This window comes from Erinaceus europaeus, chromosome 7 (assembly GCF_950295315.1).
Source record: "Erinaceus europaeus chromosome 7, mEriEur2.1, whole genome shotgun sequence".
Classification (NCBI taxonomy): domain Eukaryota; kingdom Metazoa; phylum Chordata; class Mammalia; order Eulipotyphla; family Erinaceidae; genus Erinaceus; species Erinaceus europaeus.
In genome coordinates, this window is record NC_080168.1 from 12751970 (window position 1) to 12765923 (window position 13954).

General features: G+C 50.4%; 1 protein-coding gene across 4 annotated transcripts in view; it reads left to right on the forward strand.

Annotated features, from left to right (window-relative positions):
- COPS7B (COP9 signalosome subunit 7B) overlaps nt 1-10467 on the forward strand; it is a 31585-nt gene extending 21118 nt beyond the window's left edge. For all 4 annotated transcript variants that reach the window (XM_060193773.1, XM_007519486.3, XM_016186871.2 and 1 more), the window contains exons 4-7: nt 640-728; nt 3784-3986; nt 6819-6924; nt 9394-10467. In XM_060193773.1, coding sequence (XP_060049756.1) covers nt 640-728; nt 3784-3986; nt 6819-6924; nt 9394-9552 — 557 coding nt within the window. In that variant the 3' untranslated portion in view covers nt 9553-10467. The remainder of the gene's footprint in view (nt 1-639; nt 729-3783; nt 3987-6818; nt 6925-9393) is intronic.
- Nucleotides 10468-13954: the final 3487 nt, after the last annotated feature.

Consider the following 13954-nt stretch of genomic DNA (forward strand, 5'->3'; position numbering starts at 1 on the left):
AGGTTCTCTGTCTCCTGGCCCCGTGAGCATTACTGCACTTTGGCCCTCTTCCAAGCCTCAAAACAAACTGCATCTTTTTTTCATTTCCTCTTCTGTGTATCCCTGATGTGCTTGGTCTCACTTGTTTTCTTTCTCATTCTTTTCCCCCTTCATTCTTCTCCACTTCTTCCTCTCCCCTCTGTCTTCTGTTAGTGTTGTACTGCTCTTGGTAATTCTGTCTTGAATATCTAGTGGTCAAAGCTTCTAATTGTAAGGTGCAGGGCAAGTCCTGAGCTGTGAGGCACTTAGCACAGGGCACTGTACCGGTCTGGCGCCTAGTGAAAATGTCCAGCATGGTGGACTGTCACAAAGGGCAGAAACAGTTTTCCAGGAAGAGAAACGTCCTGTCATTTAGTCCTTTCATGCCTGAATTTTCAGGAGGCTCAGCTCCTAGTGTGTGGGGAAAAGGTCTTCCTTGGAAGGATATGATCTTCCAGAACAGATGGGAGGTGCCCGGCCACCTGTCTGCCTCAGGATGACTTACGGAACTGTGGTTGGGACTCCACAGTAGCATTGCTGTGAGGGCTTGGAGCTCACACCATAGAGAAATCCTAATTTCGTTTTGTGTCTTGCTTTTTGGTGGTGGGCGGTGCTGAGCAGCCAACAAGGAGAGCCTTCCTGAACTGAGCGCAGCTCAGCAGAACAAGCTGAAGCACCTCACCATCGTGAGCTTGGCGTCCAGAATGAAGGTATAGTCCCACAGCCCTTCTGGCGGGATTCTTGCCCCTGGGTATCAGCGTGGAAACCCCTAGCTGTTATTCACAGTTGAGTCACATAAGGAATGCATTAAGTTCCCTTGGCAAAGGACACTAGAGTAAAAGGTGGCAATTCAGCACCAGCTACCACTCCATTCAGGAACAGCCTGCCCAGGAGTGATTTGTGACCCACAGGCCTCAGTGGTAGCATATGGTTAAAAAGAGACTACTATCTATTTATTTGCATGTCTGTTGATTTCTCATGAGGGAGAGAATGAGAAAGGATATATATGTTACTTTCTTATTTCCTTTTTTCTCCTTTTATTATCTTTGTTTATTTATTGGAGACAGCCAGAAATCAAGAGCGAAGGAGACAGAGAGGAAGAGAGACAGAGACACCTGCAGCCCTGCTTTACCACTCGCAAAGCTTTCCCCCTGCAGGTGGGGACAAGGGCCTTGAACCGGGTCCTTCTGCACTGTTACACATGCGCTCAACCAGGTGCATCACCAAGGGGCCCCCTCTTATATTTCAAAGGATAGAGAGAAATTGAGAGGGGAGGGCAGGGGAAGAGAGAGAGATACTTGCAGCACTGCTTCACAGCTGGTGCAGCTTTGCCTCTGCAGATGGAGACCAGGGGCTTGAGCCTGGGTCCTCTCATGGTAATGTGTGTGTTCAAACCAGGTTTTGCTGCTGTCAGGACCCCAGAAAGGATATATGTGGAGACCAAAGTACTGCTCAGCTTTGGCATATGGGGCTGCTAGGGACTGAACCTATGGCCTCTGGGTCCTCAGGCATGAAAATTCTGTGCTTTTAAAAGACTGAGGAGATGTTCAATTCCCCGCACCACCATAAGCCAGAGCTGAACAGTGCTCTGGTTTAAAAAAAAAAAAAAAAGACTGAGGAGACTGGGGAGAGATAGTGTATTAGTTATGTCTTTCATGCTTGAGGCACCAAAGGTCCCAGGTTCAATCCCTGCATCACCCACCATCAACTGGAGTTTAGAAGTGGTCTTGCAAAATAGTGGTTTGCACTGTCATGTATGTGACACATTGAAGGAAGCTTCATTGCTGTGGTGTATCTGTTTCTCTCCTGCTCCCTCCCTGCCTCCCTCCCTCTTTCTTCCTGCCTCTATCTATCCCTATCTAAAAAATAAATAAATCAAGTAGTGATAAAGGCTGAGCTAGCTCCCTGGGCTGGAGACTGCTGTTAAAGCAGTCTTTCTCAAACAGCATGGCATCTCAGGCAAGTTTCTGTCAGCTGGTGCTCAGAGCCCAGAGAACTGTGCCAACCCCGAGGAGAAGCTTGCCATGCTAGACTTCCTGAAAGCTGGGTTTTTCATACGATTCTTCCTCCAGGGAACAGCAGGGTTAATTGTGTTAATCGAACTCTTTGCCTTATCTGCTTCTGTAGCTCCAGCCTTCCGTCCAGTGGCACCCCGCCACATCTCCGCCTCTCCACCCCTCTTGATTAGGGAGAGGCCTTGAAGCCAGCTGCTCACAGCCGTGAACAGAGATGACCCAGATCCCGTTAGTTTATTGCTGCCTTGGGACTCTGCCTGATCCCAGTCTGAGCACCTGAGGTTTTACTGATTAGATATTATTATTATTATTATTACTGTTATTGCCAGGACCTGTTGCATGAGCGGTTTCACCCTTCCTGTAGGGCCCACTGTTTCATTCAGCTAGATGAGAGACACCCCTGGAGCTTCCCCTGGTGGTGTAGTGCTTTCCTGTGGTGCTGTGGGCACAGTGGTGCATGCTCCCTACTTGGTGAGCTGCCTCCCAACCCACTGCTCAGATTTAGTGGGGCCGCACCTCTGAAAAGTGTGTCTTTGCGTCTCCCCTGTGATTGGGCTCGAGAGGTGCCTGCTTACCTGAAGTCTGCTGCTTCAGTGCTGAGGCCCTTCCCCTCCCTGGCCTGTGTGGCAGGTGGAACATTCTGTTAGGTTAAAGACCTGACTTTTTTTTCTCTCTCGTACATGTCCTGGCCATGGCCCTCTCCAAGTGTGACAAGGCCTTGACCTACCTTTTTCCTCTTCTCTGCAGTCTGTCATTAGTCATTGTAAGGCCAGCATCAGTTACCCCAGGACTTCACACCTTTGTCACAGACAGACCCTATTCCTCCTGCCCCCGTGTCTGCAGATCTTATTGGCTTGCAAATTTCCAAATTAAAGGGAAACATCTGAGAGTTTGCAAAACACTCACCCTTTAGATATGCAGCTGTCTTGAATAAATGCAAGATGTCTGCTGCAGCCCAATCGAGGCCTGTTGTGGAGAGTGGACACTGGTGGGAAGAGCCTGAGGAAGGAAATCTGTGGACTGGAGGCTGATCTCTGAGCCGCAGTACATGCCAGCCATCGGCAGGGGGAGGTAGTCCTGTCTGGGTCTTGCGTTCATTCTGCTGGGCAGGCAGCCAGTTCTCTTCAGTGTCTGGGATCCTTTTGGAGGTTGTGATGATCAAGCTTTTTTAAAAAAAATATTTATTTATTCCCTTTTGTTGCCCTTGTATTTTATCATTGTAGTTATTATTGTTGTTATTGATGTTGTTGTTGGATAGGACAGAGAGAAATGGAGGGAGGAGGGGGAGAGAAAGATAGACACCTGCAGACCTGCCTCACTACTTGTGAAGTGACTACCCTGCAGGTGGGGAGCCACGGCTCAAACGGGGATCCTTACGCTGGGCCTTGTGCTTTGTGCTACCTGCGCTTAACCCACTGCGCTACCGCCCGACTCCCCGATGATCAAGCATTTTATATGAGATCTAGAAGCTTCCAGAAGGTGAGAGAGTGGTCTTCTGTTCTGCCCTGAGGAACCTAGGAATCCCAAGAGGAAGCTTCTTAGTTGAAGGCTGGGCGTGTCCAGGAGGCCGAGTCCAGGAGAAGTCTGCCTTAGAAACTGTGGGTCTCATTTGAGTTCACACACCACACAGCTTACTTACTCATCTTCATAGTCAGAGATGCTGCAGTTCCCAGGGCCGTGTGGGTAGTTCCCGTGCTTTCTCGAGTGCGTGTCAATGGGCTTTGCCAATGCCACTTGCCGCCCTCCGCAGTGCATCCCCTACTCCGTGCTGCTCAAGGACCTGGAGATGCGGAACCTGCGGGAGCTGGAGGACCTCATCATTGAGGCTGTCTACACGGACATCATCCAGGGCAAGCTGGACCAGCGCAACCAGCTGCTGGAGGTGGACTTCTGCATCGGCCGTGACATCCGAAAGAAGGACATCAGCAACATCGTCAAGACTTTGCATGAATGGTGAGGTCTGGAGAGGGTGGGCTTCCTTCCCTTTTAATTGATTTCATAGGAGAGAGTGGTACTCTGGCAAACAGGGTGCTGGGGATTGAACTCGGGACCGCATGCATACAAGTCCAGAACTCTACCACTGTGCCACCTCCTAGGCCACGGGGTAGGGGGTCCCTTCTCTTTAGGTAGGGGAGTTATCTAGGATGCCATTTGTCCCTCTGCTGGGGGGATATGTGGGTTCTGGGGATCAGCCTGGGTGCTGCCTTGGAACAGGAGCCCAGAGAATAGGATCATGTTTTTTTGTTTTGTTTGTTTATTTATTTATTGGATAGAGACAGCCAGAAATTGGGAGGGAAGGGGAGATAGAGAGTGAGAGAGACAAAGAGACACCTGCAGTCTTACTTCACCACTCGTGAAGCTTCCTGCCTGCAAGTGGTAACCAGGGGCTCGAACTTGGGACCTTATGCACTGTAATATGTGCACTTAACCAGGTGCACCACCGCCTGGCCCCCAGAATCATGTTTATAACCACAGCTGCACTACCCAACATCATTCCAGGCTTCATGTTTATAACCACAGCCGCACTACCCAACATCATTCCTGCCTTGGTTGTGAGTAGCCCAGTGCAGCTGGGGGCTGTTTCACATCCTGTAAAATATCCACGCTCAGCTGAGCTGTGACACCTGTCCAGAACTTTCCCCCTGTGCCCAAGAGTGAGAGATTGGCTGTGCTCAGGGAGTTGTTGTTGGTAAGAATCTTTGGATCAGAGGAAACTACCCCTCCCCCCATCAGCATCAGTAATACACTGTGTTTATAAAACATTGGAAGGCTGTCGATAAGGAACAGGTTCCTCTGGTTGACGCACAGATGCAGTATGTGTGGTGACTTTATTCTGGTGAATATGAAGAGCAGGGGCACATTGGCCTGTGCTGGAATGTGTGAAGGCATTTGTGGATGCCTGGTGGGATGAGGCAGGTTGTTATGGAGCCAGGTTGGTCTGGGGCTGTTAAAGCCAGATGGGCTCAGTCAGGGAGGACTGAAAGAGGCTCAGGGTTAGCGTGTGAGTGTGTGGTCCCAGCCAGGCCCAGGGTGTGCAGGAGGTCAGGAGGCTGAGCAGACCAGCGCTGTGCAGAGGGCCAGGGAAATTGTCTTTACAACATAAAGGGAGGTAGCACAGTGGATAAACGGTTGGACTCTCAAGCATGAAGTCCTAAGTTCAATCCCCAGCATCCCTTGTCAGGGTGATGTTCTGGTTCTCCGCCTCTCTCATTAATAAATAATTGCATCCTTAAAAATAGACTCTGGCATATCCCCAAGAGGTGTATATTTAAAGAGGAGTCTGTGCGCACACTGCTACCAGTCTCCCTCACCTCACCTTCTCTTGGACACAGATCCTTCCCTCCTTCCCGTCACAATGGCTCATACTGGATTTTTCTGGCCTGAGAAACCGTTTGCTTGGAATAGATGGGAATAACTTTTAGAAAGCTTTTTTTTAGAATAACTTTTTTTTTTTGTGGCCCCTGACATGGAAGGGGGCCATAGGGCAGACCTGGGCTTCCAATGCCTATCAGCCTGCCAGCCTTACTCTGGCTTACAGGTGGCTGGCAGGAGTGTCTGTGGCCTCAGCCTGGCCTCCACAGGTCTCCAGGCAGATGCACTGGCCTCACCGAATCCTAGGATGCTTCTCAGCAGATTCCCCGGACTTGGGTTCACACTTCGGAGTTAGTTGAAACAGACCTGGTTTTGTTGAGAGGCACCACAAACAACGACAAAAGGTCGATCCTAAATGACACCTAAGTGGAGGCTGTGTGGTATGGAGGGTATGACGCTGCTCTTCCAACTGATTTTTTTTTCTTACCAGAGCACTGCTCAGCTCTGGTTTATGCTGTAGGGGGATTGAACCTGGAACTGTGGAACCTCAGCCACCAGAGTCTCTTCATATAGCCCTTATGCTATTTAACCTCCAACCCCAACCAGTTTTTGGAGGTCTGACTTTTTGTTTGTTTGTTTTTTTTACCAGAGCACTGCTCAGCTCTTGTTTATGGTGGTACGGAGGACTGAACCGGGGACCTTTGGTGCTTCAGGCATGGAAATTTTCTTGCATAAACATTATGCTATCCCTCCTGGCCCTACGTTTGCCATCTTTTACTTAAAAGAAGCCAGAAAATTGGAAAGTAAACGAGTGTGGGGATGGAAATTAAATTAGGAAGACACTTCTCGAAAGAGGGGCAGTTTTTCTAAAGGGGATGGTTTTAGAAATTTTATTCCTACCAGGGTTATTGTTGGGGCTTGGTGCCTGCACCCTGAAGCTACTGCTCCCAGTGGCTTTTTTTTTCTTCTTATATTTGACAGGACAGAGAGAAATTGAGAGGGGAGGGGAAAGATAGAGAGATAGAGACACCTGCAGCATAGCTTCACCATTCATGAAGCTTCCCCATTGCAGGTGGGTCCTGGGAGCTTGCATCCAAGTCCTTGTACTTGGTAGTGTGTGAACTCTATTTGGTGCATAATGCCCGGCCCTGAAAATGCCCTTTTTTTTCTTTTTGAGTAAAGTGACTAATCACTGTTCTTGTAAAGTCTCTGCTAATTCTTTAATCTCAGTCTGGCAGACTTCCCTAGGGGTTCCCAAGTCAGAAATGAAAGCTGTATTTTAAGAAGCCGCCCCTATGCACTTCATGTTAGGTGTTCAGAAATGCCTGTCTTTTTGGAAGGACTGAAGGGGTAACAGCCAGGACAGAGTGGGTGTTCCAGGATGGCCCAAAAAACAGCTGGGGTCAGGTTTCTGAAACTGGAGGAGAGCTCCCAGGTCTTTCTGTGGCTCAAGCCGACTAATCTCCTTTCCAGGTGTGATGGCTGCGAGGCCGTTCTGCTGGGCATCGAGCAGCAAGTTCTGAGAGCCAACCAGTACAAGGAGAACCACAGCCGCACCCAGCAGCAGGTGGAGGCAGAGGTAAGGATCGGGCATCAGTTCCCGTGTGTCCCTTATCTCGAGTCTTGAGGTAGTGAGAGCAGCAGTCACCAAGCAGCAGAACCTGGGTCCCAGCTACACATGTGTGACACAACTGAGACTCTTGGCGTGCCTGCCTGCTCTCAGATTCTTGGTTCATAGAGTTCTTATCAGGCCTGGAGAAATATATTTTTGCATAACTAGAGTATTTTCCCCTACCCACATGGTATATATTTTTTTTGCATAACTAGAGTATTTTCCCCTACCCACATGGTATATTTTGTACTCAAAAAGGGAGGGACGAAATGGCAGATGACAATAAAGGTGTGTGATAGTATTTTTTTTTTAGAGACACTTAGAGGACTTTTAATAGCTTCTCAGAGTGATACCAGCTCTAGCCTCCCAGTTGCTAATGGCTATTTGTGTGCTGCCTATGGAGTCAGTGTCTCTGGAGCGTTCAGATCAGAATGTTGGCAATAGGAGTCCTATTCCAGTGCGATAGAATGTGAGGTGTTGGTGATGTTTTCTAGTTATGTAAGCCCAGTGGCTACAAGCACATAGCAGCATGGGCCTGAGAATATAACAAAGAAACACCAGAAATAAGTGGACGCACTTCTTGATGATGAAACCTATGGCCTTTGGTGTGTGTGAGACCAGCCTCATGCCTAGTCCCCATAGTAGGTTGGGTTGAGCACACATACTATTGTGCAGAAGGACCTGGGTTCAAGCCCCTGCTCCCCACCTGTGGGGGGATGTTTCAAGAGCAGTGAAGCAGGACTACAGGCATTTCTCTTTCTGATTTTTTTGCCTCCAGGGTTATTGCTGGGGCTCGGTGTCTGCACCACGAATCCACCGCTGCTGGTGGCTATTTTTTCCCATTTTGTTGCCCTTGTTATTTTATGATTGTTGTGGTTATTATGCCTGTTGTTATTGTTGTTGGATAGGACAGAGAGAAATGGACAGAGGAGGGGAAGACAGAGAGGGGGAGAGAAAGATAGACACCTGCAAACCAGCTTCACTGCCTGTGAAGTGACCCCCCTGCAGGCGGGGAGCCAGGGGCTTGAACCGGGATCCTTATGCCGGTCCTTGCGTTTCACGCTGTGTGCACTTAACCCTCTGTGATACCACCCAGCCCCTGCATTTCTCTTTCTAGCTTCTTCTCTCTCAATCTTTCTCTGTCTTACATAATATAGAAAAAAATGAATAGATACAGGGGGTTGGGCTGTAGCGTATAGCGGGTTAAGTGCACATGGCACGAAACTCAAGGACTGGCGTAAGGATCCCGGTTTGAGCCCCCAGCTCCCCACCTGCAGGGGAGTCGCTTCACAGGTGATGAAGCAGGTCTGCAGGTGTCTGTCTTTCTCTCTCCCTCTCTGTCTTCCCCTCCTCTCTCCATTTCTCTCTGTCCTGTCCAACAACAACATTAATAATAACAATAATAATAACCACAACAATGATAAAAACAACAAGGGCAACAAAAAGGGAAATAAATAAATAAAATATTTTAAAAAATAAATAGATACAAAGAGGGAAAAAAAAAGCCCCTGCCTCGTCCCCACCTGCAGGGGGGAAGCTTCATGAGTGGTGGTGAAGTAGTGCTGAAGGTATTTCTCTTATTTCTGTCACCCCCTTCCCTATCAATTTCTGTCTGTCTCTGTCCAGTAATAATAATAATAGAAGTAGCCCTTGGGATTTATGGGGGCCCCTTGGTGGGAAGCAGGGTCTGATGCCGCCACCAGGTGGTGGTAAGTACTTGATAAAGCGTGAGAAATTGATGGGGAGGTCAGCACCACCGCCACCGCCTACACCACCACCCAGTGGAACAATCGTCTGACTCAATGCTTGCCTAGAAAACTCTGGAACAGAACAGCATGAGAAGTCAGGCACAGCCCCAGTCCAGAGCCGTGTCAGTTTTCCCATTCACTAAGTACAGGACCTGACTACAGAGTGTGGGGGCTGACTGTCCGCTCAGTGTTTTTGAATTACATCTACTGCATGAACTAGTTGGGGATGTAGGGAATACGCTCTGGTCTCTGACATAAAATAAGCAGCTTGTGGAGCTGGGCTCTCAGTCTCTCCCCGGGGCATTTGACCCTCTGCCCCCATCTCTGTTTGCCTCTTTCCTGCACCGTCCCTTCCACCCAGCTTTTTCCCTCTCTCCCACCGTTCGAGTGTTGGCTTCACTTTTTTGCTTGAGCCGTTTCCACGTCTCTTTCATGTCTAGCCTTTCCTCTCCAGGGTTTCCTTCTCCTCCCCGTTCACCTGTGAAGGAGAGCGAGCGCCCGGAGCACTGCTGCAGCGCATGTAGTGCCGGAGTAGAGCTCAGGAGCCCACTGTAGCTGGCCCTCTTCCTCTGTGCCACCGCCCTGGCTCTTGGCTTCTTCCCTGAGTGGCCTTCATTCTAATGGGTTAGGTTTTGGTGGGTGTCTGGTGGCCCCTTGCTGATTGTGCTGATTCTGTGTCTCCTTCCAGGTGACAAACATCAAGAAGACACTCAAAGCCACCGCATCATCCTCGGCTCAGGAGATGGAGCAGCAGTTGGCTGAGCGGGAGTGTCCCCCCCACGCTGAGCAGCGCCAGCCCACCAAGAAGATGTCCAAAGTGAAAGGCCTGGTCTCCAGCCGCCATTAGGGCCATCTCGGGCAGCTGGCACTCACCAGGCCTAGGGCAGGGGCAGGTGGGGAGGTGACAAGTGGGGCCATGTCCCTCTCCCTTCCACCTTCAGTGAGTTCTAGTCCTGCCTGCTCCCACCAGCGCCTCCCCTGTTGGTACTGCTCCAGAAGAACCGTTAACTCCCGCCCCTTCTGTCCCTCCCTCCCTGGTTGTCCCCTTCAGTCTCAGGGGCTCCACTGATGCCACCCTTGTGGGGGCAGATACTGACTGCCTGGCGCCCCCCAGAAGGCTCTCGTCTCTGCCTGAGGGCTTGCCTCCCCCATTTATCCTGGGCTCCATGTCAGTGTATCAGGTGGGCCCCGGGGGGATGGCTTTGCAGGAGGCCCTTTCTTCTTTATGGGGGCTGGCAGGGGCACCCACTCCCACCCACGTGCTGAATCCCCACCGAGGTCAGCACCTTGCCAGTATCTGTGTCCTCCTCCCTCCCCTGCCGCTCCTGGCCGCAGGGTTCAGTGCCACGGGTGCCCAGCCTCAGGTGCAGCTCTGCTTCCTGAGTGTGTTAGGCTGGTAGACCTCTGCTTTCTGGGTGCCCAGGCAAGCTGCCAGGGGCAGGCCGTGCAGCAGGAATCTCCTCTGACTTGGTGTCCTTACCGAGCCGAAGGCCCAACACCACCACTGTGCTGCCAGCATTTGTTTTCCCAAGCCACTTCGTTCCCGGTGGGGCCGCTGCTCCTCCCCGGGGTGCAGGGCCACTGCTGCTTCTGTTTCTCTGCCCCCCTCGTCTGGCACCCCAGAGCCTGCTGATTCTGGCAGGAGAAAAGGACTTGACCAGTTTCTCTGAACTCCAGCAGTTTCATGTTATCTCTTATTATTATTTTTTTTTTGTACAGGTTCCGATTCTAATACATTTCAACATGATTTTTTTTTTTTTCCTCCCCCATGTGTCAATATCTGTTCTGGACTAATCACCGGGATTTTTCACCTGGTTGGAGGGTGACGTGTGTGTGTGTGTGTGTGTGTGTGTGTGTGTGGCTTTTTTTTTGGTTTTTGTTTTTAAAGGGGAGGCGGAGGTTCTGGAGGGATTATAGTAAAAGTTCATTGAGGGGAAAAAGCACATTTGAGGATAAAATAAAAGCATAGATTGACTGTATGTGACTGGAGTGTGGGGCTGCATAGCTGGGTCTGGGGGCTTGGGGGGGGAGTGGTCGGGGACATGAGGCGCCTTTCATCCTGGGGTCCAAGGATCCATCCTCTTTCTGAAAGCCCCTCACTGGCCTGCTCTTGCTTGAGTGTCAACAGTGATCTCTTCTTCCACCTTTGAGCTGTTCCGTGTCCTGTAATCCTCCCCCCCAGCTGGAGGGTTAAATTTGGCTCCCAAAGGACCCCTTAGACATGTACGAAGGGTCCATCCTCAGTCCTCCCTGGACGTTGTTTTTTCAAAGAAAGCCTGGGTGAGGAGACCTGCACCATGTGGCTGTCCTGTTTCAGGAGTTTCTGGAGTGGCCGTGTGGCCCTATGCCACACACTGGGTAGTTTCCAGAGGGGTGCGTTGAGGGGAAACACTTGGAGACACTGCTCAGAAGCTCTCCGAAGTTCCTCTATGGGGTTCCCTCTAGCTTGAGAGAAAGCCTGGTTGTGATGGGTCCCCCCAGCAACAGCCTTCTCCATGCTTGTGCGTCCTGAGTGTCCTGTCCTGAGCGGCTGTCAGGACACCTTCCTGAGGTGCTGCAGAGTTCACCCACACGTGGTTGCTGACTAGTCTCTTCACTCAACAGGAGAAACTGGAAGCTTAGAGATGCCGGGTCCCCAGAGGTCAATGGCAGGACTGGCTCCAGGTGGCCAGGCTGGCACCGCCCACCACATTTTCTGCTGCACCCTGACTGACAGTCTGCTCTCCACACTCCCCCCTCGGGCCCCTCCTGCCCACTCACTCCTCCCACAGCTGGTCTTGCCTTCAACACACAGCGCACAGCAGCCTCTGCTCCCCAAATCCACCCACCTTTTGTTGCAGGAAGCAGAGAGTGGGACTGGCAGCTCCAGGGCTATGGGGACACACACTGCCTTGTGAAACATCTGGTAAGAGCCTGGCCTTTGAGCTCAGCAGCCTCTCGGTGCTGTGACCACTTGGTTCAGACATTTCACATATAATTCAGTGCCTGGGGACCATGGGATAGCTTAGTGGGCAAAGCTCCTGTCTGCCCTGTGGAAGCCCTGTGTTTGATCCCAAGTACTATTTGAAAGCACCATGGACAGCACCCAGGGGGCTCTGGCTGGTGGAGCAGTGCTGTGGCGCACCTCCAGCTCCCTCTCACTCCCCTGTGGGGTACCTCCACCTGCACCTCCTCTCTCAGTCCCCTCTTCTCTGTCTACATACAACTTCATGGCCACATCATTCCTGCTGCCAGCTGTGCACCAACAAGTGACGGTTGGCCTTTTGACTCATTGTCGGTCCTGGGTTGATCTTTGTAATTGTTGAATCTGTCCTAAGTGTTCTCTTGGTTTTCTTGACTCTACTGTCTATATTTTCTTTGCCTAGTTCTAAGTGAAATACACACACACACACACACACACACACACACACATATATATTGAGCCAGAGGCCTTAGCTGCAGTTTCACTGTTGGGTTGATTTTTTATTATCTTTATTTATTGGATAGAGACAGCCAGAAATTGAGAGGAGTGGGAGATAGAGAGGGAGAAAGACATCTGCAGACCTGCTTCACTGTTTGTGAAGCTTTCTCCCAGCAAGTGGGGACTGGGGGCTTGAACCCAGATCCTTGTGCACTGTAACATTCTCTTTTATGTAATTTTTTTCATAATTAAAAAATATATTTATTGGATACAGACAGAAATAGGGAAGAGTGTTACCGAGAGGGAGAGGGACAGAAAGACACTTTCACTGCAGGGGATTGAAGCTGGGACTTTGGAGCCTCAGGCATGAGAGTCTGTTTGCATAACCATTATGCCATCTACCCCTGCCCTTCTTCAGTACTGTTTTACCACTCACAAGGCTTTCCCCCTGCAGGTGGGGACCGAGGATTTGAACCCGGGTTCTTGTGCACTATAACATACACTCAGCCAAGTGTACCATCACCCAGGCCCCCGTCTGCTTTCTCTAAATCTACTTTTCCTTCCCTCCCTTCTTCCTTCCATTAGAGTTACCGCTGGGGCTCAGTGCCGGTGTGACAACTCAGAGTAGCCTTTTCCTTTTTTCTTCACCCAGAACACTGCTCAGCTGTGGCTTATGGTGGTGCTGAGGGTCAAACCTGGGGCTTTTGTTATTATCAGGCATGGAAGTCTTTTTACATAACCATTATACTATCTCTCCAGCCCCAAGCAGTCTTTTTTTTTTCCCCCTTTCATTTTTCTTTTGATAGTGAAATGGAGAGGAGATACCTGCAGCACTGCTCTACCATGTGTGAAGTTTCCCCTTTGCAGTCGGGAACTGGAGGCTTGAACATGGGTCCTGGTATCAGTGTTTTTATGAGAAATTCTGTAATATGTGAAATCCAGCAGTGTTATAGCTCAAAAGTAACCAAAGAACAAACAAGACAGGCTGAATGGAAGGCAGGGAGTTACATTTTATTTTACGGTAGCAGGTTATAAGCCAATTCCTACCAGACCTGAACAACCTTGTACCGCAGTACCCAGCTTTATCTGTTTCAGCTGGGTGCGGCACAAGCTGACTGGTTACAGAGCTGATTAAGGTACGGACTATAAAGATGAGAGAGATAGGCTGTCATCAGTGTGTGCCACTCTGGACATCGGAGTGCGGAGGTGAGAGTCCATCAGCAGCAGTTTCCTCATTCTTTCGCCTGTGGGTTTTTCATTTCAGTGTGTCACCACCAGGTGATTCCTTCCCCCACCACCCCACTTTTTCAGGGGCATCTCTTCCTGGAGTCCAACTAGAGATGTTTGCTCTTGTGTCCTTAGGCACATGGCTTCTTTTGAAAACCTTCATAGGTTATGAGGTTGACACCATGGTCTCCAGTTCCACTCCTAACACCCAGATCTCCCCTCTGGTTCATTGTGCCACCCATCAGCTGGGCATCTGCTTGCTGTCTTCCATATCTACCAAGAGTAATGGTGCCCTCTGTTCACCAAGTGTGCGCCACCACCGCTGAGCGAGTGGCTTAACCAGCAGGTATGCTTCCTCACAGAGGAAGCTGTCCAGCAGGTTCTGTGTCTCCCAGGCCTTCCGCTTCACATTCTCCCAAGGTTTCCCTCTAGGCAAGTGCCCTCTGGGGTCTTTGCAAGGAGGCCACTCCTGTTTGACCTCATTTGTCCTCATTCCCAAATACTGTCACACAGGTGACCAGGGCCTTGGCGTTGCTTTTAGGGGTGAAGTAGGGGAACACTGTTCCGTCCACAAAACCCAGCAACCTGAGGCAGAACCTAGGACCCATCCTGACCGTCTCCC